Source organism: Carassius carassius, chromosome 19, assembly GCF_963082965.1.
Source record: "Carassius carassius chromosome 19, fCarCar2.1, whole genome shotgun sequence".
Lineage (NCBI taxonomy): Eukaryota > Metazoa > Chordata > Actinopteri > Cypriniformes > Cyprinidae > Carassius > Carassius carassius.
The window spans coordinates 20,412,525-20,435,086 of record NC_081773.1 but is presented as its reverse complement, the minus strand read 5'-3'; the positions used below and the strand labels follow the sequence as shown (position 1 = coordinate 20,435,086).

The 22,562-nt window shown below is 36.8% G+C and overlaps 1 protein-coding gene across 7 annotated transcripts in view; it reads right to left on the bottom strand.

The window, feature by feature from the left end:
- The window catches only part of usp9 (ubiquitin specific peptidase 9), a 38,479-nt gene that overhangs the window by 10,592 nt on the left and 5,325 nt on the right, over nucleotides 1-22,562 (bottom strand). For 5 of the 7 annotated variants that reach the window (XM_059500205.1, XM_059500208.1, XM_059500209.1 and 2 more), the window contains exons 3-32: nucleotides 15,423-15,568; nucleotides 15,159-15,238; nucleotides 13,725-13,837; nucleotides 13,024-13,242; nucleotides 12,629-12,744; nucleotides 12,277-12,528; nucleotides 12,048-12,186; nucleotides 11,709-11,861; nucleotides 11,315-11,419; nucleotides 10,929-11,135; nucleotides 10,621-10,757; nucleotides 10,390-10,428; nucleotides 9,671-9,804; nucleotides 9,064-9,151; nucleotides 8,233-8,575; nucleotides 7,833-7,928; nucleotides 7,532-7,743; nucleotides 7,191-7,431; nucleotides 6,904-7,053; nucleotides 6,539-6,659; nucleotides 6,316-6,446; nucleotides 5,545-5,823; nucleotides 4,074-4,199; nucleotides 3,726-3,863; nucleotides 2,198-2,364; nucleotides 1,846-1,954; nucleotides 1,560-1,706; nucleotides 1,307-1,453; nucleotides 964-1,171; nucleotides 631-851 (exon numbers count right to left, since the gene is read on the bottom strand). In XM_059500205.1, the coding sequence (XP_059356188.1) occupies nucleotides 631-851; nucleotides 964-1,171; nucleotides 1,307-1,453; nucleotides 1,560-1,706; nucleotides 1,846-1,954; nucleotides 2,198-2,364; nucleotides 3,726-3,863; nucleotides 4,074-4,199; nucleotides 5,545-5,823; nucleotides 6,316-6,446; nucleotides 6,539-6,659; nucleotides 6,904-7,053; nucleotides 7,191-7,431; nucleotides 7,532-7,743; nucleotides 7,833-7,928; nucleotides 8,233-8,575; nucleotides 9,064-9,151; nucleotides 9,671-9,804; nucleotides 10,390-10,428; nucleotides 10,621-10,757; nucleotides 10,929-11,135; nucleotides 11,315-11,419; nucleotides 11,709-11,861; nucleotides 12,048-12,186; nucleotides 12,277-12,528; nucleotides 12,629-12,744; nucleotides 13,024-13,242; nucleotides 13,725-13,837; nucleotides 15,159-15,238; nucleotides 15,423-15,568 (4,764 nt within the window). The remainder of the gene's footprint in view (nucleotides 1-630; nucleotides 852-963; nucleotides 1,172-1,306; nucleotides 1,454-1,559; nucleotides 1,707-1,845; nucleotides 1,955-2,197; nucleotides 2,365-3,725; nucleotides 3,864-4,073; nucleotides 4,200-5,544; nucleotides 5,824-6,315; nucleotides 6,447-6,538; nucleotides 6,660-6,903; nucleotides 7,054-7,190; nucleotides 7,432-7,531; nucleotides 7,744-7,832; nucleotides 7,929-8,232; nucleotides 8,576-9,063; nucleotides 9,152-9,670; nucleotides 9,805-10,389; nucleotides 10,429-10,620; nucleotides 10,758-10,928; nucleotides 11,136-11,314; nucleotides 11,420-11,708; nucleotides 11,862-12,047; nucleotides 12,187-12,276; nucleotides 12,529-12,628; nucleotides 12,745-13,023; nucleotides 13,243-13,724; nucleotides 13,838-15,158; nucleotides 15,239-15,422; nucleotides 15,569-22,562) is intronic. The other 2 variants (XM_059500210.1, XM_059500207.1) reach the window with 1 other exon arrangement.

The following is a 22,562-nucleotide window of genomic DNA, read 5'->3' as shown; positions in this document are numbered from 1 at the left end:
AACTATTTAAAGTTGTTATATAAATAAAGCTGAATATATATATATATATATATATATACAAAATATTAGATGAAAAATCTAATATCTATTACTGTTGAAAAAATTTATAAAACTTTATTTTTTAAAGAAATAAATCACAATATTTCTTCCATGTTTTAATTTTAATAGCAAATCCCCTTTATTTACCAAAAATAAAATGTGTTTAAATTTCATGAATTAAAAGACAAATTAAATTTGGGTGAAACTTGTTTACTGTTTTTCATAATTATATAACTTGTAGAAAAACTTTAAACACAATTGTAAATAAGTATAAATAATGGCATTGGTTTTATTTGTAGTGCTAAAAAGTTATTTTTTATAATTAGCATATTTTTGTGTTTTGCTTTGGTACCGAAATTGGTACCGAGAACCGTGGATTTTCACTGGTATCGGTACCGAATACTGAAATTTTGGTACCGTGACAACACTAGTTCACATTGCTCAGTCTAAGTGAATCATGCTGTTACCTCATCCAGAGATATTTGTTTTGATTTATAGTCCTTTTTTATATGAAACACTCGCACACAGAGCAAAATTCTCATGAACACAATGCAGTCTGAAACTCCAGAAATGAACCATGCTAGGCAGTACCTCATTATCTTGCTTCTCGTCTCCAGACATATCATCATCCACATCGCTGCCCGTGCCTTCGATGGCCAGAATGCCATTCCTGATGGGAGGAATCATGTAGAGCTGCTGGATCACCGAGTTCATGTAGCAAGTCGCACCTGCATTTTTCAGACCCACAAACCCCTTGGTGGGCCTTGGTCCAACTGGCGGTAAATATTCCCATTCTGTAAGTGGTTCACAACCTAAAGGTACATAAAAACCATTTATAAAAAAAACAAGTAAATAACTATGTATCATGAAAACTGGGGTTGAGTGCACCATTTCTAGGAATCAGGATTCAACATTAGCGCGCACCTAAATAGTACATATCAGTTAGTGTGTCCACAATCTGCTTGAGATTTCGCACACATCCGACAGCAAGTGCAACCAGCAGTTCAAAGCCTGCATTGATGGTGGCTGGGGTGCTACACACAGGTATGGCCTGCTCAGTGGGGAATTCTCCACTCTTCATGTATTGCAAGTACACGTTAGATGCTGGGAACAGGAAGTCATCCATTAACTCCTATAAGGAGTTCATGGGAAAAAAAAGTAAGATCAGTTAGTCTTATTTGCCAATGCAGTCATAAATAGGAGATTTTTCTTCTGATGTTGCAGGTATTTAGCAAAAGTGGCCAGTGTTTACCACTGAAATGTTTACCTTGATAAGATTAGCACCTCCTTTTTCACAGCCAATGTGGAACTTCTTCTCTGGTGTCTGGAAAGCTAGTAGCTCTTTTGTGACACCAATATGACCTTCCAAAATGGTCTCCTCAACCCCAGGCTCTCCAGTCCTCTTCACTTCATCCTAGGACAAAAACAACAACAACAAAAAAACTCAAATTTGTACACACTAAAGTTTTCACTATTCTAAATAATAATTCCAAAAAAGAAGTTTAGGTAAATTAACATACCCGGATGCGCTTCAACCAGTCGATCTCATTATTTAAGAGAACTTCTGCATTAGGAAGATTAATGTTGCTGTTATATGCATAGTTGAGTAAGTGCCTTAGAAGAGTGAAGTAATCAGCAGCATGCTTTGCCCGCTCTTTTGCAGTGCTCTGGAACAGAAAAGGACAGGATAAAATGACTACAAATTAGATGTTCTGAATTAACACCAAAATGTAAAAAAACAAACAAAAAAAAAAAACAAAAAAAAAAACTCCATCTCTGTTCCAAAGACATATACAAGACACTTACACCTAAAACTGTGAAGAGGAGGGTGATGAAGAAGAGGAGAGGCCTATGGCCCATACAACACCGGGTGGCCATTAGGAAGAACTGTTCTTGGGCCATTTGGCGAACAGACCTAGATGCAAATTATAGTATGCATTATTAGCAATGAATTTTATAAAACAAAACCATTCTATCCCGTTTGATAAAATGACAAAATTCATTTTGAAAAACGTTAATAAATTAATTTCAAGTTTAAACATTTAATACCTCACTTTTATAAAAAGACTTCCTCAAAACTACAACAAAAGCATATTTATTTTATTGAAAGTTAAAAAGCATAACAGGAATAACAGTACCCTACTTTACGATAACTCACTTGCTCTGGCAGTGCAGCAGCAGATCTATAATGAAGGTCTGCCAGGCCTTTTCTTTGCTAAGTGCATCTAGTGCAGTGGGCAAAAGGGCGAAACACAGGGTCATGACCTCCAGAGCTTCACAGCACACCTGCTCATCTTCGGCATCAGGCTCATTGCCAGCATTGGTCTGTGGAAGAACCAACATCACAAGCATAAATATCGAGTCTAGGGCTGCACGATATTGGGAAAAAATGACATTGCGATATTTGATTTTTCTGCGATATATATTGCGATATTAAATCGAATCTGATTTTTTCTTACAAAAAAAAGGAGGTGAGCACACTTAGGCTACGTTCACACAGCAGGCTGAAACGACCCAATTCCGATTTTTTTTTGCCCCTATGCGACCTGTATTTGATCTTTTCATGACAGTCTGAACGACACAGATCCGATCATTTCAAATGCGACCCAGGCCATTTGGGTATGTGGTCCTAAATCCGATACGTATCCGATCTTTTGAAATGCGACCTCCGTCTGAACGGCCAGGTCACATGTATCCGACCCGTACGTCATTGATACGCTACAAACGTCATAATTCTGCGTTGAAGTAGGCGGGAATGAGAAGACAAACAACAACCATGGCGGACGATGCTGCTTAAATAACTTTAATATTGCTAAACGAGCTCCGCTGTTGACTACACTGTTGTTATGACATCCATGTTTAGCTACTTCCGCAAACAACGAGTGATGTCGTTGGCCGTTGAGTACTCTTCTTCGCATGCAGATCACTTCTGGGTCATTTCACGTTCACACAGATCACCACAAAAGGTCGCATTTAATTGGAAATGTGAACGGCCTTGCAAAAAAATCGATTTTAAAAAAAAAATTGGAATTGAGCATTAAGCCCTGCAGTGTGAACGTAGCCTTACATTCTCATTTTAAATGATTTAAACATCAGGAGTATTATTTAAATTAGAGTAAATTATTTGTTTATAACTTTAGGATATGGTTTGAATTGCTAACATATTAACTAACATGAACTTACCACGAGCAATACTTGTGTTACTATATTTATTAATCTTTGTTTATCTTAGTTTATAAAAACACAGCTGTAAATTGTTTGGTAATGAAGACGGTGAAGGTGAGCGTGTGCGCGCGCGGCCGGGGCTCTCTCACGCTTGCGCTCTCTCTCTCTCTCTGCTCGTTCTTATATGCGCCCTGTTAAACTGACAGGACTTAAAAACACATGCAAATGATAAACTTTCACTTTATGATGGTTAAGCTGTGCAATTAATCTGAGAATCACATTCGTCAAGGGCCGGGGAGCAGCTGGCCCGTACGGTTAATGAATAACGGATCAACTACGACAGCCTACATTGCACATCCTGCTATGTGACTATAGTGGATTCGTACATCGCGATATCAATGCTTAAATGACAAATCGTGCAGCCCTAATTGAGTCCTATATAATATTCATAATATTGAGTTCATAAATAATGAATCACACCTAGGTTTTTTTCTTTTTTCAACTTAGCCAAGAACTAGTACCTTCTCATAGATCTTGCTGATCTCCTCATTAGAACTGAAGACGTGCTGAACCGAGCCACAGCCAGAAGCCCAGACTATCTTCTGAACCGCTCGAATGACACAGATATCTGGGATGTACTTGGAGGCCTGGAAAAAGTTCTGGGTACAGGAAGAGAAGCACAAACTAAGAAAGCTGAGCCTGAAACATGAGGTGTTTCACTCTCTTTTTTTACATGCAAAGCAAAAGAGGTTTCAACAAAAACACTGTTGATCATTACACACATTTAAACATAGCTAAGGACATTTATTTGAACAATGCAAACAAACCAGTTTATGTAGGCAACAGTTGTGTTTTGTTGCATAACATACCTCATCCGAGATCTGTTGGGCGAGGCGAATGGCCACGTTCCGCAGCATGCACTCGGCTGAGGGGTTTGGGATATTCTGCAAGGCGTTCTGTAACACTAGAGCCTGGTCATGTGTGGTTTGGTTTATCTATGAACGAATAAGAAAGAAAAAAAACAGTGTTATCTTGCAAATTCATGCTAGGTCTCTATTATGTACAGTAAAGCAAGAAAGAGAGCTAGGAAACGGATAATAACTACCATTTAAAAGCTCGATCTCAAAAAGCTTGAAAAAAAAAATCTCCTCACCAAGGCTGCATTTATTTGAACAAAATACAGTAAAAACAGTAATCTTGTGAAGTTATTACGGTTTAAAATAACTCTTCCAATTGAATATATCTTAAAATGTAATTATTATGATGGTTAAAGCAGTCACATGATCCTTTAAATATCTTTTCAATATGCTTTTTTTCATGCTCAAGATACATTTATGATCATGAATGTTTAAAACAGTTGTGCTGCCAAATACATTTTTTGGAAACAAATATTAACATTTATGGGATCATTTTCTTTTCAGGATTCTTTGATGAATAGAAAGCTCAAAAGAAAAGAATTTATTGGAACTAAAAATCTTTGATAACAAATGTCTTTACTGTCACTTTTGATCAGTTTAATGCATTCCAAGCAAAACTTAAAAAAAAAAAAAAAAATCACTGACCCAACATTTTTAACAATAGCCCAAAAACCATGTCTGTACAAAGTTGTAATGTGTGAAGCACAGTTTAAAATGCAGGAAACTCTACCCGACACTGGTATAAAATTAAAATCATGTTTGTTTTTGTACTAAAACATTCAGTGCTTTAACAAAAATATATAGCTTCACAGCTTGTGATGCAGGCAAAATTTGAATGGAAAACGCTTCTGGAGTCTGTGTTTCCTCTCAAGACACTGTACACCCTTGACATTTGTGAAGCGACACAGGGCAAGCCAGCCGGTTTCTAATGATTGATGAATGTCAGGGAGGCTGAAAGGTTATGATCTTAAACAGAAATTAAACCATCAGTGCTAAACCTATTAAAATTCACTCCGAAAAATAAATAAATAAATTACTTCCTTGCAGTGCTTCAAACAGAACTGTGTTTTTGGTCCTAACCACAAACTAGAGCTGTGCCAAATGCACTTTTATGAGATGAGGTACTGGACAAAAGTGTAAAGTGAAGCACACAAGTGAACGCAGGTTAAATTTTTCCTCCCTAAGAGACGAAGTCTGTCTCTTATGCCATTGCTACAGTTTTAAATTCCCAATATGATATCACAATGAATTTAAAATGTGTTCCTTATAAAATTACAAGATTGAAACAGTTTTTTAATTAAGTGAGGGTATAAGTTGTGGACCTTTTCTGTAAAATAAATTTCACTGAAGGTATTGTGCCTATACTTTTGCAAGACTTCCTTGAAAGGAACAGTCAGCAGGAGCTAAAGGAAGGGCAACTTACAGGCGACACAGGGATAGTCCCCTCCACCACAGGCTGGCAGGCCTCCGCCACAGCCTTTACATGGCCAAAGCCTACAGCTGTGAGCAGCAGTTTGGCTATTTTTAGTGCGTTGAGATAAGCTCCCCGCCGGGTCTCCATGTCAGCATTTGGCAGGAAGTTATTTCTGGTGAGCATGCTCAAAACCAGGGGCAGGCCACCACTCTTCAAGAAGTTGTACTGGAAGTCACTCGCATCCTCACCCAACGTCCCACTGGCAGGCATGAGCAAGGCGTACACCACCTGAGACACACAGAAACATTGCGTATATCACAGAACGATGCCACACAGAAAAGCCTTCTGGGCAGTTTTACTGTGCCCATTTTTGCTAATTAAATTAAAATATGAATCTTATACCATTATGAAAAAAAAAGAAATCCTAAACTGAAATAAAAATAAAGCTAAATAATAAAAAATATATATATTTGTAGACCCTTGTGTGTTTTTCAGTAATCTTAATGTTTAACTGTTTGCGTTACATTTTTGTGTTATCTATTATGTACACTACTTATCTGTGTGTATTTTTATTTTTTATTATTATTTAATTTATTTTTATTATTACTATTTGATTCAATCAATCAGTTCAACAAAAAATAAATAAAAGGAAATTGGAAAGAGGAAATAATACTAGAATACATATATACTAGAACATACTATTATACTATAACATAACCGGCTATGCGTCCATGCTTGGCTAGTTTCATAAAATATTTTCATATTGAGAACCAAACAAACCTCTATCAAGTAAAGCACTTGCGATGGTGATGGTCCAAAGAAACGTGAATCCAATGTGGGGCTAAGGCTGTTCTCGCCGAGTTTGGCGTGATCTAGACAGATGGCTCGCAGGTTTTCCACTGTGGCATTATCTGAAAGGCAACAACAGTGAGTAATGAATAGAGATGGCAGATTGGTGCAGCTAGAGGTCTCGAGCAGACATCTAATGAAGCATATAGAGCACCTGGAGGCATGAGCTTCATTAGAACACGAGCTCCATCCCGCAGGAGAGGCATGTTGAGATTACAGCCCAGGTCTGCAACTTGCCAGAGGAAAGAGATGTAGCGCAGGTGCAGGGACATTATCTGAGATGCAGAACAATTAAGGCAGTTATAATAAAAGCAGTAATAAATGTAATACTAAATCCAGACATTTAGCAAAAGGTGGGGGGGGGGGGGGGGGGCGCTTCTACAGATCTCTCAGCAAAGCACCATGGGTGGATATGCACAATTTATCAACGCCGCTTCTGTCAAGATATTTTTCATGACTATGGATGCACTCCCCTTTCAACAAATAGACTGTTTGGCTAAATTATGGCACAATGCTCACCACGCCAGGAAGACAGCTCTCCACTTCAGGGTTTGGCCCATCACTGTAGTGATTACCATGGTTCCCAGGGGAGCCAGTGGAGGAGTCTGAGGAGCTGTCTGGACTGGAAGGCATATTGGCGCTGACCTGGGTGAGCTTTGCTGTGATGAGCTAGAGAGAGAAAAAAAAAAACACTCTCATAACCTATAACATCTCCTGTTCAAATGTGCTGTTAAAAGAAAGATAAAACTTGTGTGTGAAATGGCCTATTGAGTAAATTGAGAAAAAACAGCTAAGCTGATGCCTACAGTTTTATCTTTGAGGTTTAGCTGCCCGATTAGCTTCCTGTCATCTGCTGGGTCTATGATCTCTCCCCCTATAAACAGCTCAATCTTGGTGTGGGTGCTGTTGGCCTTTATGCGGTTCAGAATGCAGCGTCGCACAGAACCAATTGTGTCGTTGGTATGTGACCAAATATCCAAATCATCAACCTGTCGGCCTTGGTTTGGGAAACGCACAACTAGCGTGATATGCTTTCCTCGGAAAGCCCTTAAAAGATAAAAAATAAATCAATAAAATTGAGTTTATTAGATTCTAGCCATCATAGACAAGAGAAGAGTTACTTTATGACAGGTTTGAATGGGTCTACCTGGACATGGGCAGGATGGTCCTTTCCTCATGGTAGTCACTATCACACTCAGTTATATACTCTCTAAGCACAGTCAGCACTCTGACCATGCGGATGGCCTCCTGTCTGGCACAGTTAATGCTGTCTTTATCTCCGTCCAGCACACACAGAGTATCGTAGGAGGCTTTGAGCCGGTCAAAGCAAGACTGAATAAAATCCTCATGGATCTCTACCTGCAAACAGTCATATGACACATTTGTAAAACAAACACAAGAGCAACATTTATTACAGCAAGTGATACGCTTTTCCTCTGTATTATTACCTGATTGGCTTGTAATTTTGGTCCGAGGTTTGTATAAATCTCTTTAAGCAAGTCAATTGCTCGGCTAGCAATATCATCACTTCCTTGAATCACAACCTGTTAAAGAAAAAAATATAGAAAATAGATGGTTTAAGCTCAAGCTGACATTTAGGATTTGGCTCAATTTAACTTTGGACTCATTTTACCTAAAAATTACTTCTAGTGATATTACAACAGCATAACTGTAATGTCACCCAAAATATCAAAAAGGCAAATTTTCAACTTAGCTACTTGACATTTTGTTACAGTATATTGACTTATTTCAAAATAACCAACAGACTAAAAAAAGAAGGCATTTCAGATATGTAATATCCAACAAGGCAGCTCTGAACATCCCAATGAAGATCCAACAGACTCTTACCCTCCACAGGTAATCCAGCCCTATCAGCTCCAAGTCATCCATCATGTATGCCCGGCGTTTTGCCACCAGTTTACCCTCCCTACAGTTGACAGCCTTGAAGAATCGTTCAAAGCATTTCATCCCATTCTCTGTCAGCAGTGAGGGGTCAAGCTGCAGTACGTTGTTCTCAAAAAAGTCCTTGTTGATGTCAGGGTCAAGATCGGGTTCGTCGCCCATGAGTTTGGAGTACCATTTGAAGCAGGCCTCCCGATCGCACAAGAACACTGCGTTCTCCGCCAGGCACTTCCAGATCTGCTTAGCCTGAGGTGCGCACAGCCAGAGTTGCCCATCTTTCAATAGGAACCTGAAAGACGAGGATATTTAGTGATTTGTTATTTAGAGAGTCTAACAACTAGCCGTTTTCATAATAGACCTCGTGGTGCAGACCAAATCAATTTATCTTCAAACTGAAATTAGGTGCACACCAAGAAACTGTTCCTTGGTGTACAAGAAATTTGCCAATCACAACAAATAACTTGCCTTTTATATTATAATAGTCTAGTACAGACAGAACATTCTGTTTCTGTATAGTTGTGGTAATAAAATCAGAGGGATAGAAACCAGGGTAAAAAGTTGAAGTGAAAAACACTTTTCATTTGTGAAACCTTCATCGCCTAGCTACAGTGATAAACAGCTTATTCTGGTACACGCTGTGATACTCAGGTTCATGAAGAAAAAAATAAGTTGAGTTTGGAGACAAATAACAATGTGAAAAAAAGAAAAGGATGGAATTGAATTTGGATTCTGCAATCTATGCAGTGTAGAGGAAGGTTGCTTGTAAAGTATAAATACCTCAAGAAATTAAGCCGCTCCTGGACCTCCTGAACATGACTATACCGACTTCCTGGTCTAACCGTCTGGGGATCAAAGTCTGTATGCTCTGTTAAAACATAAAACATTAGCACTGGTAAATGTTTAACATGGGCATTAAAAAAAAAAAAAAAAAATACGACATGTTAAAGGGGTCATGATATGCAGATTTAGATTTTTATATGCTTTTTGTACCCATTCTCATTTTTACTCATGGCATTACAAGTCAACACACACTGTTGAGATTTGCTAACTTCACCAAACCATGTCCGTGATTTGCATTTGACAATCGAGACGGTAATAATTTTTATAGAGTTGTATATGTTTGTATACGTATATATAGATGTGTGTCAAAGAGAATCGCGACACCACAATTCTCTCGATTTCAAATCTGGGTGTTTCAAAATGGGTAGAAAAAATAATTCATATTTAGTTCTGAAACTTAAAGAACTTACTTTTTTTTTTTGGTAGAGTAACTTCTTATGCGTGTAAAGATTTAGCACACTTTGATTCTCCATTTCATAACCCCTTTTAATGAATAACATGAAGAGGTTTGTCCATATATACAAACAGTGTTAGCCTCACAAACCTTTCAAGAACTGCCTCATATTCTCCATGTATGCAGACAGGTTCTCTGCTACAAGAGTGACCAGTGCATGGTTGTGCTGCAGCTGGTTGATTAGGTCATGTCGATAAAAGACATGTGGGCTTCGCTGCGTTTGACTGTAAAGAAAGAGACATGACTGAATTAACCATTCCATTTATACATCTCCATTATATTGCAAGTTCTTCAACTAAATTGTATGAAAATGGGCTTTTTAGGTATATAGAAAAAATGTTTCTCTGTCCCTAATTGAAAGCTTAAATTCACATTAAAGAAGCATTAACCAGAGACGCCATCAAAGCAAAGGCAGAAAAAGAATTATTTTGTCATATTCAACTCATTGCAATAAGGTGTTGGAAAGTACTGGAAAATGTGAGTTCAGCTTTCTGCAATTTTGTTTTCTCCAACGGACTCACACGTTTAAAGCATCCCGAAGGAAGAGTGCACTAAATTGAAACCATATACCATGAGTATGCATTTGTAAGTTTATGAAACATAACCCACAGTAGCACTCTTACTGTAAGAAGCTTTATACGCATGAACCTCTTCCATGGGCACTGATTGGTGATTTGATTAGATGGTGCAAGGCGCACCAAGCAGATTTTCATAAATTACAGCTTTACTGAAATCCAAAAGCAAACTTCAGTTTTTAAATTAGTTATAATAATAATGATAATATTTCCCAAAATTAGCTGTCCACTTACCCCTCTAAGCTCTTTAGTAAGTTAATAGGTATTTTCTTTCTGAAAAACAACAGGGATGTGTACGATACATTTGCTACATTTACATGCTCTTCCTAAAATGTGTGGAACATTTTCATATACATATTCCTTGAATAGGAGTAAAAATTTCTTTTTTGTCCATTTTATTTTTGTGTACTAAAACAAGTATCAATGCAATTGATGGTTAAAGATGGTTGAGTCGAGTTGCATTACCTTAAATTCTGGGGGGCTTCTCCAAAGAGGCTACAGATCTCTCGTATTTGCTTCAATGCAGGAATCACCCATTTGTCATTAGTTCTTAATTCTTCTATGAATCTGTCTATCCACTGCATCTTTTGTGTGTCCCTGTCCTACAGGAGAACAAAAACACTGTCTTTAATTCAATGACCTCCACTTAATGTTGTTCCAAGGAACCAAAACATCTTCGAAAATGATTTTGTTTAGTAGGGAAGAAGGAAATTCAGAACATTTTATGGTTTTAATTTGAAAGTGAACTACTTGAATAAAGCTGATCAGGATACCTGGGAGCAGCTATAGTCCAAAATTTTGATATGAGCGCTAAGGGCCTGGTCCATGATATCCACAGGAACATCATCGCTATGGGCCAAATTCCACAGCAGATTGAGCACTTTGTGAGCCATCACACCATCCTTGTCATCCTCTGCCAGTCGACGAATCAATTCCAGTAACTTCTCTCTCTGCTTTTTACTTGCATTAGTCCAGCTCTCCTATAAACCATAAAATGATTCCATTGAGGACAGAGATTCTGTAATCGGTTGGAATGCTAGTAAGGCACACAGAGAAAAGCTGAATTCTAATGAAACACCTACAAATGCACGGCCTCTACTTTAAGACAATACTTTTTCTAAATGCAAAAAATTGTAATCGTTAGTTCAGTTTGAATAACCTTGAAGCAGTCAAAGAGATGGTCCAGCTGTTCAGGTGAGAAATCCCACGCCAGCTTTGCAAGGAGATCATGAACATTCTTGACAATAGCCTCATGTTTCCCAGCCTGAGGATACAGACACCATTATTACAATGACAAGCTGCTGCAAAGTTTACTAATAAAGCAGAAATTCTAGAAGGGCTGCCAAAATTAACATAATTTAACATTATAGCCATATGTTTATGTTTCTTGGTTAACAGTATCTGATAAATTAAAACAATTCTAGATTGTAGTAATATCCAATTAAAAAGATTAAAGAAAATTGTAAGAATGACAAAATACTATGTTTACTCACTTTAAATTATATTTTATACCAAACATATTAATGGAACAGGAAATTAAGAATGTGTCTCACCTGAGCTGCCCAGATGTTGTCCAGATCCTGGAGCGTTAGGGCCTTTTCTTTGATGACAAATCGCAGGATCTTCTCCAGTTTCTCCACATACTGTGGCTGATGAAGGCTGTCTCGCAGCACAATAGACAAAATATTGTTCTGCTGAATCCATTCCTGTGGGAAACAAATGCATGTTCAGCTAATGTGAAGAAACGGATCCAAGACTTTATTTCGGCTGCCTCTAAGCTTTTCACAAACAAATAGAACACCAAGTTTTGTTAACTTTCAATGAGAAAAACAGGAGAATGTTACGAGCTTTGTCATGCAAACTATTTGGTTAAGTAGTGCAGCATGACTTACTGCCATGCGTTCTGCCGTCAGCCACTCTTCCTCTTCAGGATTGCCATGTCGATGCGTGTAATAGGAAACACTTGAAATCACCTTGTTTACTTCATTTAGTGCATTCATTTTGCCATTAAAAGAAGAAATCTGTAATAACCTGTAACAAAAACAATGTCAGTGATCAAGAACAATCATTTACCTTGCTGCATAATGTCTTAAAATGAATTTTAGCTGATGTTCAGCTCACCTAAGAATCATTTTTAACCTAAATATCTCTAAATTCTTCACTGTTTCCTCTTGTCCTGGTACTCGAGAAGCCAGGTTCTTTAAAGATTTGATTATCATAGACAGGGCATCATTTTTGGCTTCATTCTTTGCTTCCTTTTTCAATTCCTCATCGGTGAGGTTTTCTAGAAACTGGGGAACCATTTCTATGATGGGAAGAAAGTACTTCTTCACTGTTTGCAAAGTGAGAAACTCATAGCACTGTCCAAAAGGCCTGTAAAACAAACAAGTGAGTCAAACTTGGGAAAAAAAAAAGAAAAAGAAAGAAATCCAGGTTCCAGACAAATCAGTTAAATATGTTTGATTGTTCTTACTTAATGAGTGCGGCGATGATCTGAACATTCAGAGCTTGGCTGCTCATGAATCGATCATGCAGAATTTGAAACCCGTTTAACGTGCCAAATTTGTTTATTAAGTCTACCAACCAGCCCTGCAGGAAACAAATAAACAGGAAGTTTTCATCGAACAGACCACTGGACCAAAGCAAAATAAAACACTGAAATTCAAGCTGAAGGCAGATTCATTAAAAGGTAGTTAATGCAGAAAACATCTTTGGATCAAACATCATACAATTAACATAAAGGTTAAAATATATACTAATGCATAAAAAAAATAAAAGTGTATATTTTAGGTGATGTGTGACTAGTAATAAATTTCAATATTTCTTAAATTAAATTCATGAATTCATGAGGCACAAACGCTCTCTCACCTTAGGAGAACGAGGGTCAGGTGGACGGGCAAAAAGCTCATCCTCAGCTAGCTGAACCCCAGCAGGCACCGTCTCAGAGGGCCGAGTACCATTGTAGATGTGGAACTTACAGTGGGGGTTGGTGGCCATCGCCAAGAGTTCTAGTAGAGGGAACCAGTCCTGAGAGAGCTTGGTCACACACAGCTCCACCAGTCGGTGGGCGTTATTAATGATGCACCGCTGACAAGAGAATGAGAATGACACAGGTTGACATCCTAGAAGCATCAAGTATGTTTTGGGTTTAAAATGCACTGAAATACAAGCATAGTTCATGCACTTTGATTTACAGTGAGTAGGAAGTCTTAAAATGTAAAGAAGAAGAAAAAAATAGATCTTTATTTGCCATTGAAGCCGATCCTAGAACAGCTTTGGAAGAGCTAAAACAAGCCTCATATGAGAGCGATGACTCAGTGCTGTGTCCTAATACTGCCTCTGTTTAACTGAAAGGAGCTCTTTGATCAAAGCTTTGGCATTTCAATCACCCAGCCAAATAAGATGAAGGCAACCAAAATAACATTACGTTTCTTCACAGTCGCCCAAAGTAGTAATCAATTCTTGAGAGGTTAGTAAAACCCTTTAATGTGCAAACAAAAAGACAAAATGTGCTGCTGAAATGGAAGAAATTATGAAAATGGCACCATCGTGCAGGTTGCAGGACTTACATGGATCTCAAATTTCCATCCACTAACAGCCTCATCTGTCAGTATTTTCGTAAAGGATATTGTCAAGCCATCTCTGAAAAACCTCTGGCATGCTTCACACTTGACATCAAGTCCTGGAGACAGAAATGAAAGAAAAACCTATCAGAGGCTGACATTTAGACAGGCTGAAGAATTCCTTCGAGAGCAAAAGTGGAAGCTTAAAGGTCCCATGACATGGATTATTTCCTTTTCTTTAAATGCTTTTTAATGTTTCCTTAGGTGTACTTATATTGTTATTAGGATTTTTACATTTAAAATTTAGAAATAAATAGCATTTTTTATATCCTGATATTAGCCCTCTGGCTTGAATGCTCTGTTTGAAGGGGCGTGTCTGCTGTGAGACTCTGAGTAAACGACAACTGTTGTGATTGGCTGACATCTTTGCATTTGAAATGCGTATTACATGTGGACCCCTCTCAAATATAATATAATATAATATATATATATATATATATATATATATATATATATATATATATATATATATATTTACTATTACAGCTGTCGAGATTAACGAATCTTTTCCCATCACATGAAAGGCTGCAGTGATGAGCATTGAGTAGACAGAGTCTGTTTATCGCGTGAATGCAGTCATCTCATCATTATTGCAACACGTTTTCTCTCACAAAATGCTTTCACCACAACTAACAGCAAACACATGAATACAGCAAGAGCTCCGTTGTGCAGCATAACAGCGTCATTCATTGTAACGGCAGTTTAGGCAGGTGTGCAGATATACTCGCGATGTGTGAGAGCTCCGAAAAAAGGGAGCGTTCTTTGATCGCTTTCTGTAGTTAAATCACAATTTAAATAACAGATTTCGTTCATGCTACTAAGAGAAACAATGTGAAGTTGATCGTTTAGTCACTGGCTTGATTCACTGATGCATAAACAGTATTAAACGATTTAGAAAGAAAGTCTGTGTGAACTTGAATAATTAGCTACACATCAGAAATCACTGATCACAGATCAGGCATTAATGAACAGGGTTACTCACTGTTTGTGCCGGTGCTGTCCAATCCATATCATAAAAGTCTGTTTGTAATGCCTTTGCTGACATTGCGACTGAATTATATGTACATTTCTCCTTACAACGTCACAAAGAGGAGATTCAAGATCAGCCCGTTTGAGCTTCCATTTTCTCAAAGGCAGAGAAAGATAGCAAAATCTCGATTTGCACCGATTAAAATTTCTAGAAACTTGGGGACCATATACAGGCTAGGGGAACTCATATTAATGTTAAAAAACCTCAGAAAGTGAAATTTTCATGTCATAGGACCTTTAAGATATTGCAGATAATGGTAATACTGCTTCTGCTACTACTTAGTACAACAATTAATTAAAACAACAAGAATAATATTAAATGATAAACAAGACCCAAAAATAAAGCATTACCTTTTTTACAAAGATCTATAGCAGCTTCAAGAAGAACTTCTAATTCACCCTTTGGTAAAACTGGAACGACCCAACGAGGTCTGTACAGCAAAAGGAAAAACAATTAAACAACATAATATATCATTGATAAGACACAGATGTGTGATCTCACTATCAGTGTAAATAAAAGTCATATCTTCATATCAATATCCTTGTAGTTCATCTACAGTGCTTCGGATATAACGATTACCATAATTCAACCAAATATAGGATACAAGCCCTAACCTGTTGATCATGTCATCCAGCTTGGCCAGTTCAGTGTGGGGGAAAGCTGGCTCCTCCTCCTCCAGGGGTGTGGGACAGTCCCCCTGACCATGGTCATCTGGTGGGCTCACTGGGGAGTTTTCGTTGGATGAGTTGGGAGAGGATGTCTGCAATGCAAACAGTTTACAGGTTAAGAAAGAATGTGAATAAGATATGAAGAATGATTTTGATGCAATATTATGAAAATATTTAATTCTCTACTGTTCAAAAGTTCAGAATCAGATTTGAGTTTTATGTTTAAAGAATCCTGAGAACAAAACATTTTTTAAGCAGCTCTGTTTTAGTAAACAGAGGGTCGATTTTAATTTCAAGACCATCTGTGGTGAGAACAGGGTTAAAAGAAAACTAAAAAACAAAAGAGCGACAGACAAACAGCATAAATAATTTAAATACGGAGGAATAACATTTATACCTGAAATAATTTTTATTTATTTTTTTAAATCTAGATGTTTTCCTGTTAGAAACTTTATGCGGTATAATTGACGGTAAAAAACAAGAATGCGGCTTTCAACAAATGTAAACCACCTTAATGATTCTGTATGTATCTTAGTGACGGGATAATCCTCCAAATAAGCAAACCAAGTATGTATCAATGTAAGGGATTAAAAGAATGAAAGAGAAAGCGTAAGGAAAGTGAAGCAGCTTTAAGATGCTCCGAGTCAGTTTCCTGTGCTGTGTCAATGGATACATGTGGGCTGGAGCTCTGCATGTAGAGCTGAATGAAGCCTGCGGAACTTGGGAAATGTGGGGGTGTGCTGGAAAAGGCTCCTTCTGCTTGGCTGACCTACATAGCCAGTTTGCTTCTCATGTCTAGGCGCTGCAAAATTCTAACCAACTAGTGTGCTTTTCTCTGCCGGGCGTCTCATCCTCATTGATCCCTGTCTTTTAACATGCGCTCGGTGAGCACAGGTTTAATAGATAACCCTGCTGCAGTCTATCCCTGGAGAACATAACAATTGCCTTCTGCAACATAATCAAAGGGGGCCGCTCATCTTTTCTTTGGTCATAATGCTGGGGTGTCAGTTTTTTGACCACAAATACATTAAACCATTGTAAAAACATTATTAAATCGGAAACACTGTAAAGACAGAGATGCACTTGCTTCTGGGAAATCCAAATTATCAGTAAGACTCTCAAAAAGACGAAATTTTGTTAATCTTCTGAAAATACATGTAGATATTCTCCCACCATTTTGTTGTCAAAATGTAAAGCTTCAAAATAAAGTCATCAAGAAACAAATCCATATAAAACGAAGGGTTAAATCCAAGTCTTCTGAAGAGAAAACAATGGCTTTATATGATGAACAGATTCCATTTAGGCTTTTATTTACATATACACATTAATCAACACATATACAAAGCACAACAAATATGGTCAACAGAAGCTGAACCTTGCTTGTCTGACATGACAACCAATTAACTTTCTTCTCTCAATAAGTACACCCGGTTGAGTCTCTATTTACCACATTTGTAGAGGAAAACTTACAGTGTATATATAAAAATTATGGAGTATATTAAAATATCTCCATTTATTGGGTGAACTCCCTTTAATGTCTCATTAAGCTAGACTATCTGCATAATGTATGGACAACTTCACAGCATTTTCTTTACCACCCAATTACAAATGAAGAGCAATCTGAGAGTGATGGAAGAGCAAACACAATCTGTGGTTTAGTGGCAGGTAAAACTGAAATCATAAATATTCCAATATGAGGCTGATAAGCAACAGAAGTCTGTGAACAACTGTCAGCCATCACTGAAAATATCTATCTGTCCAAAAAAGTACTGGTTATTTCAGAAATAACTAAGAAAATACAAAAAACTCCTTGCTTTTAGTAGTAGTACAAGCAATACAATTACAGGAATGCTAAATTCAATTAATGATTACAAAGAATTCAGAAATAAGCTTATGTTTATCTCTTTCTTAACCAAATATGTAATATGATAGAGGAGAGGTGTTTTTCTTTTTCTTTTAATGGATCGTTCTACAGTTACCTAATAATATTTCCCTCTGTTGACATCTGTTCCTTCTAGCTGTGCGTTCACACCGCCGGCGTCGAGAGCGTCAAAAATCACTCTGGCCGCTCTGCTCACGATGCTGCAGAAAGATTTGTGAGCGCTCAGACGCTCTGACGTACAGTACAGACCAAAAGTTTGGAAACATTACTATTTTTAATGTTTTTGAAAGAAGTTTCTTCTGCTCATCAAGCCTGCATTTATTTGATCAAAAATACAGAAAAAAACTGTAATATTGTGAAATATTATTACAACTTAAAATAATAGTTTTCTATTTGAATATACTTAAAAAAAATAATTTATTCCTGTGATGCAAAGCTGAATTTTCAGCATCATTACTCCAGCCTTCAGTGCCACATGTAACATCCAGTCTATCACATGATCATTTAGAAATCATTCTAATATTCTGATTTATTATGAGTGTAGGAAACAGTTCTGCTGTCTAATATATTTGATGAATAAAAGGTTAAAAAGAACTGCATTTATTCAAAATAAAATAAAAATTCTAATAATAAATATTCTAATAATATATTTTCTTTACTATCACTTTTTATCAATTTAACACATCCTTGCTGAATAAAAGTATTGATTTTATTTAAAAAAAGAAAAAAAAATTACTGACCCCAAATTACTGACCAGTAGTGTATATTATTACAAAATATTTAGATTTTAAAAACATAGCTTCTTCTTTTTTTTTTTTTTTCATCAAAGTATCCTAAAAAAGTATCACATGATCTGAAAAAATATTAAGCAGCAGAACTTTTTCCAACTTTGATAATGAATCATCATATTAGAATGATTTCTAAAGGATCATGTGATAATGATCCTAAAAATTCAGCTTTGCATCACAGAAATAAATGATAATTTAAAGTATAATAAATTTAAAAACAATTATTTTAAATTGTAATAATATATCACAATATTACATTTTTTTCTGTATTTTTGATCAAATAAATGCAGGCTTGATGAGCAGAAGAAACTTTTCAAAAACATAAAAAATAGTAATGTTTCCAAACTTTTGGTCTGTACTGTAGATCGAATGCTTAATCTTGTATTTAAAGTGACCGCAAAGCAAACAAGCTTGTTAAACTTGTGCAGACTAACCACAATGAGGATAACGTTAGAAGTTAACCTCATTAAATATTGTTGTGGACGAAGTATTAAGATCCTTTACCTAATAATGTATAAAGCACTGTAAAAATACTCTGATGGGACACATCATAGATTAGTGCCAACCCGAAACAGCAATAATCAACCTGTCCTATATTGTGCTTGGGAACTAATGTGGTCGGAGCTGCGTTTTCTGGTATCCTCTCAAACGGTGGACTTCTATGTTCCGATTGGTTGCTGCCCAACTGCGTCATAGCTCATTAAGCTCAAAGTTGCCTTGATTTCAACTTTCCTCGATGCTCTCAACGACCAAGTCGCGCCGTGCCGCTCCTCGACGCCGGCTTACATTGAAAATTAATGACTTCCGGCCACTTTGACACTGGCGGTGTGAACGCACAGTAGGGAAAAGCACAATTACACATTTGCATCTGTGAGAGACAGCAAATTATTATTTTTTTGTTGGAAATCAGACAACGGATTATATGTGGTTCTAAGAACTAGGGATGCACGATCATGATTTTTCATGGCCGATTCCGATACCGATTTTTTACAAGCAAACTGGTCGATTCAGATACCGATTTTTTTTTAATCTTTTAAGCAACAAACAAGAAAGAAGGGAGTATGCATAAACATGATGTTTATTTGGTATTTAATAGGCCAAACTGGCTTTTGTCTATTGAAAACAATAACTGTAACCATCTGAAATTAACAGCAGTAACTGCACAGTAAGTAGCCTACATTCAGTACAAACACAGATGGTTCAGACATCAGCATTTAGCTTTTTTTTAATTGGGTTGAAACTACAGAGAACTGGCCTTAAATTAAAAGATTAACTGTAACCATGTGAAATTAAAAGATTAACTGTAACCATGTGAAATTAAAGGCAATAACTGCATAGTTCTACAGTCCAAACAAAACAATCAACACACCTTCAATAAGATGTTTCTTAATCAGCATTCAGTATTTTAGTTTTTAAATATGGTTTTAAATAAAAAAAAAAACTGGTCTTTACCAGTGAGACTAAATAAAAGTATGCTATATAAATACATTATTCCAAAATGTTAAAATGAAATAATTTTGGTGTGAATAAAACAAAAGATGCAAAGTTTTCCATTCATCCAATAAAAAAAAAAAAAAAAAGGGTAATGATCTATATTTTTTTTTACTTGAGCCAATGAAAAATAAATAACTTATTGTCTCAAGTAAAAAAATATAGATGTGAATCATTACCCTAAAAATGTTTAACTGGATGAATGAAACGACTTTTTCAGAGTGCTACAGCAGGTGATTTTTAAATCAAATTAAGTCTATGTAATTTTAAGGTAAAATAAAAATAATCATGCTAATGCAGAACTGACATTTACTTCTGGTTTTTCAAACATGCATGCAAGTTCTAATTAACAAAAAAAAATGTCAGTTTTGTCCGTTTAGTTTCTCATCCAACACGTGAGAAGTTGAGCTGAACATCTCTTCACGGTCTTACTCGTGTTCAGGGCGCGGACTGGTACAGTATACGCTCTCGCAGCTTCAGTGCGCGCAGAAAAGGGACTCTTATTTGTGCGCCAGTACAACAACTGCTGATCGCTTCCTGCTATCTGTGCCTCAGATATGAAGCTCTGCATTTCCAGTGCTGATCGGCTGCCCGTGTCCTGCGCACAAATTTCGAAATACTCTTCCACACAAATGACATGGCGAACGATTACAATGTAGTCTGTGCACGCGAGCGCACTTCCGGAAAAATCGGCCGAAAAAAGAACAAAAACCGGTCAATTGCCGATCGCGTATTTTAAGCAAAAACCGTCCGGTTCCGATTTATGGCCGGTCAACCTGTGCATCCCCACTAAGAACATAACATAACATAGCACAACGCTAGGGATATGCCGGTATCAAATTTTCATGTTGTGATTAATTGCTAATGTTTTTAATCATGGTGTACAATATTATCATGGTAATGAAATTTAGTAAAAAAAAAAAAATGTTGTCAAAATACAGTATAACGGGTGTAATAAATTTTCTCTTATAACAAACATAACTAAACATTTAAATACACTAAAGCAATACAGAAAAATGTATAAGTTAAGTTTTATACAGATTAAATGCAAAAGAACTATAAAAAGTTCACCCCTTTGTTCACCCCTCCGGAGATGTGAGAGACACTTTATTTTAATGGATGAGCTTTTTCATTAAACTTCTCAAGGACCGATGCAGTGCAACACACGCTGAGTGGCATCAAACAGCTTGAAAGATCAAAGACATATGTTTTAATTACTCCAACTGAATTCATCTGAAAGAAGAAAGTCATATACACCTAGGATGACTTCAGGGAGAGTAATTTATGGCTTAATTTTCATTTTTGGCCGAACTAACCCTTTAATGCTATAACATTCACAATGAGCAATAGCTACAAGTTATTCTTTTTTTTTTAGTTCATGTTCTGTAACTTTTCATTTCAACATTGCATTATTAAAGGGGTCATATGATGTTGTAAAAAACATTATTTTGTGTATTTGGTCTAATTCAATGTACTTACAGTACAGACCAAAAGTTTGGACACACCTTCTCATTCAAAGAGTTTTCTTTATTTTCATGACTATGAAAATTGTAGATTCACACTGAAGGCATCAAAACTATGAATTAACACATGTGGAATTATATATGGAATTATATACATAACAAAAAAGTGTGAAACAACTGAAAATATGTCATATTCTAGGTTCTTCAAAGTAGCCACCTTTTGCTTTGATTACTGCTTTGCACACTCTTGGCATTCTCTTGATGAGCTTCAAGAGGTAGTCACCTGAAATGGTCTTCCAACAGTCTTGAAGGAGTTCCCCGAGAGATGCTTATCACTTGTTGGCCCTTTTGCCTTCTGTCTGCGGTCCAGCTCATCCCTAAACCATCTCAATTGGGTTCAGGTCCGGTGACTGTGGAGGCCACGTCATCTGGCGCAGCACCTCATCACTCTCCTTCTTGGTCAAATAGCCCTTGATGCCTTCAGTGTGACTCTACAATTTTCATAGTCATGAAAATAAAGAAAACTCTTTGAATGAGAAGGTGTGTCCAAACTTTTGGTCTGTACTGTATGTGGTTTAAGGTTCAACATTATTTTCCACATAATGTACATAGTTTCTCCCGTTGCCTCGCCGTTTTGAAAAGCATTGATTTTTCCAAATTCATTGTTTTGAAAAGTGAAGTGTACGCTGATTGGACAGCTATCCAGTGTGTTGTGATTGGCCGAATGCCCCAATTTGTTCATTGTTTTAATTTCATCATGCATTTTACTTCTAGGTTTGTATAATAAGCTGCTCAAGCAAGCGGCAAAACATGTAAACAATAATTATCCTACTTTTCTTGTTAAAATATTTAAAATTAAAACACCACAGACAGAAACAGTCTCTTGCCTTTTGCATTTAAATTTCATATTTTTTCATAAATCAAGCTATTGGTCAGTCCCCACATGGGTATGTTACTTTTACAAATTATTAACTAATCTAAAGTCTTAAGAATAGCTTGAAAGCAAATCTCGTAACTCCATTGGACACTTCAACTGTCTGAGAAGTCTCGTAACTCCACCTCTTCTTCACACCGCGGGAGCTTCGCAGCATAAGAGTCGCAACGAATCCTCGTCGAGCAGCATGTCCTCTGAGGTAAATATCCTCAAAAGAATGGTTATTCATGATTCAGTTATATGAATTACATAATAACAGTTTATATATATGATTTATAACAGTTTTATCTCCAAGTAATAGTATTGCTGAGGTGTAATGTGTCGTTTCTGAGGATGCTAGATTCTTCTTTCTGCTAGGTCAAGCATTGGATGGTAGCTATCTTGTTGACTGAAATCTTCCATGGTTTTGTATCTGACGAGGATAATGAATTTAATGCACAAAAATTGCATGCCGTTGACTTAGTTTACCACCATGCATTGGTTTTGTCTTCATGTTTGGTGAGATGGCTAACATGATTTTCGTTGGGC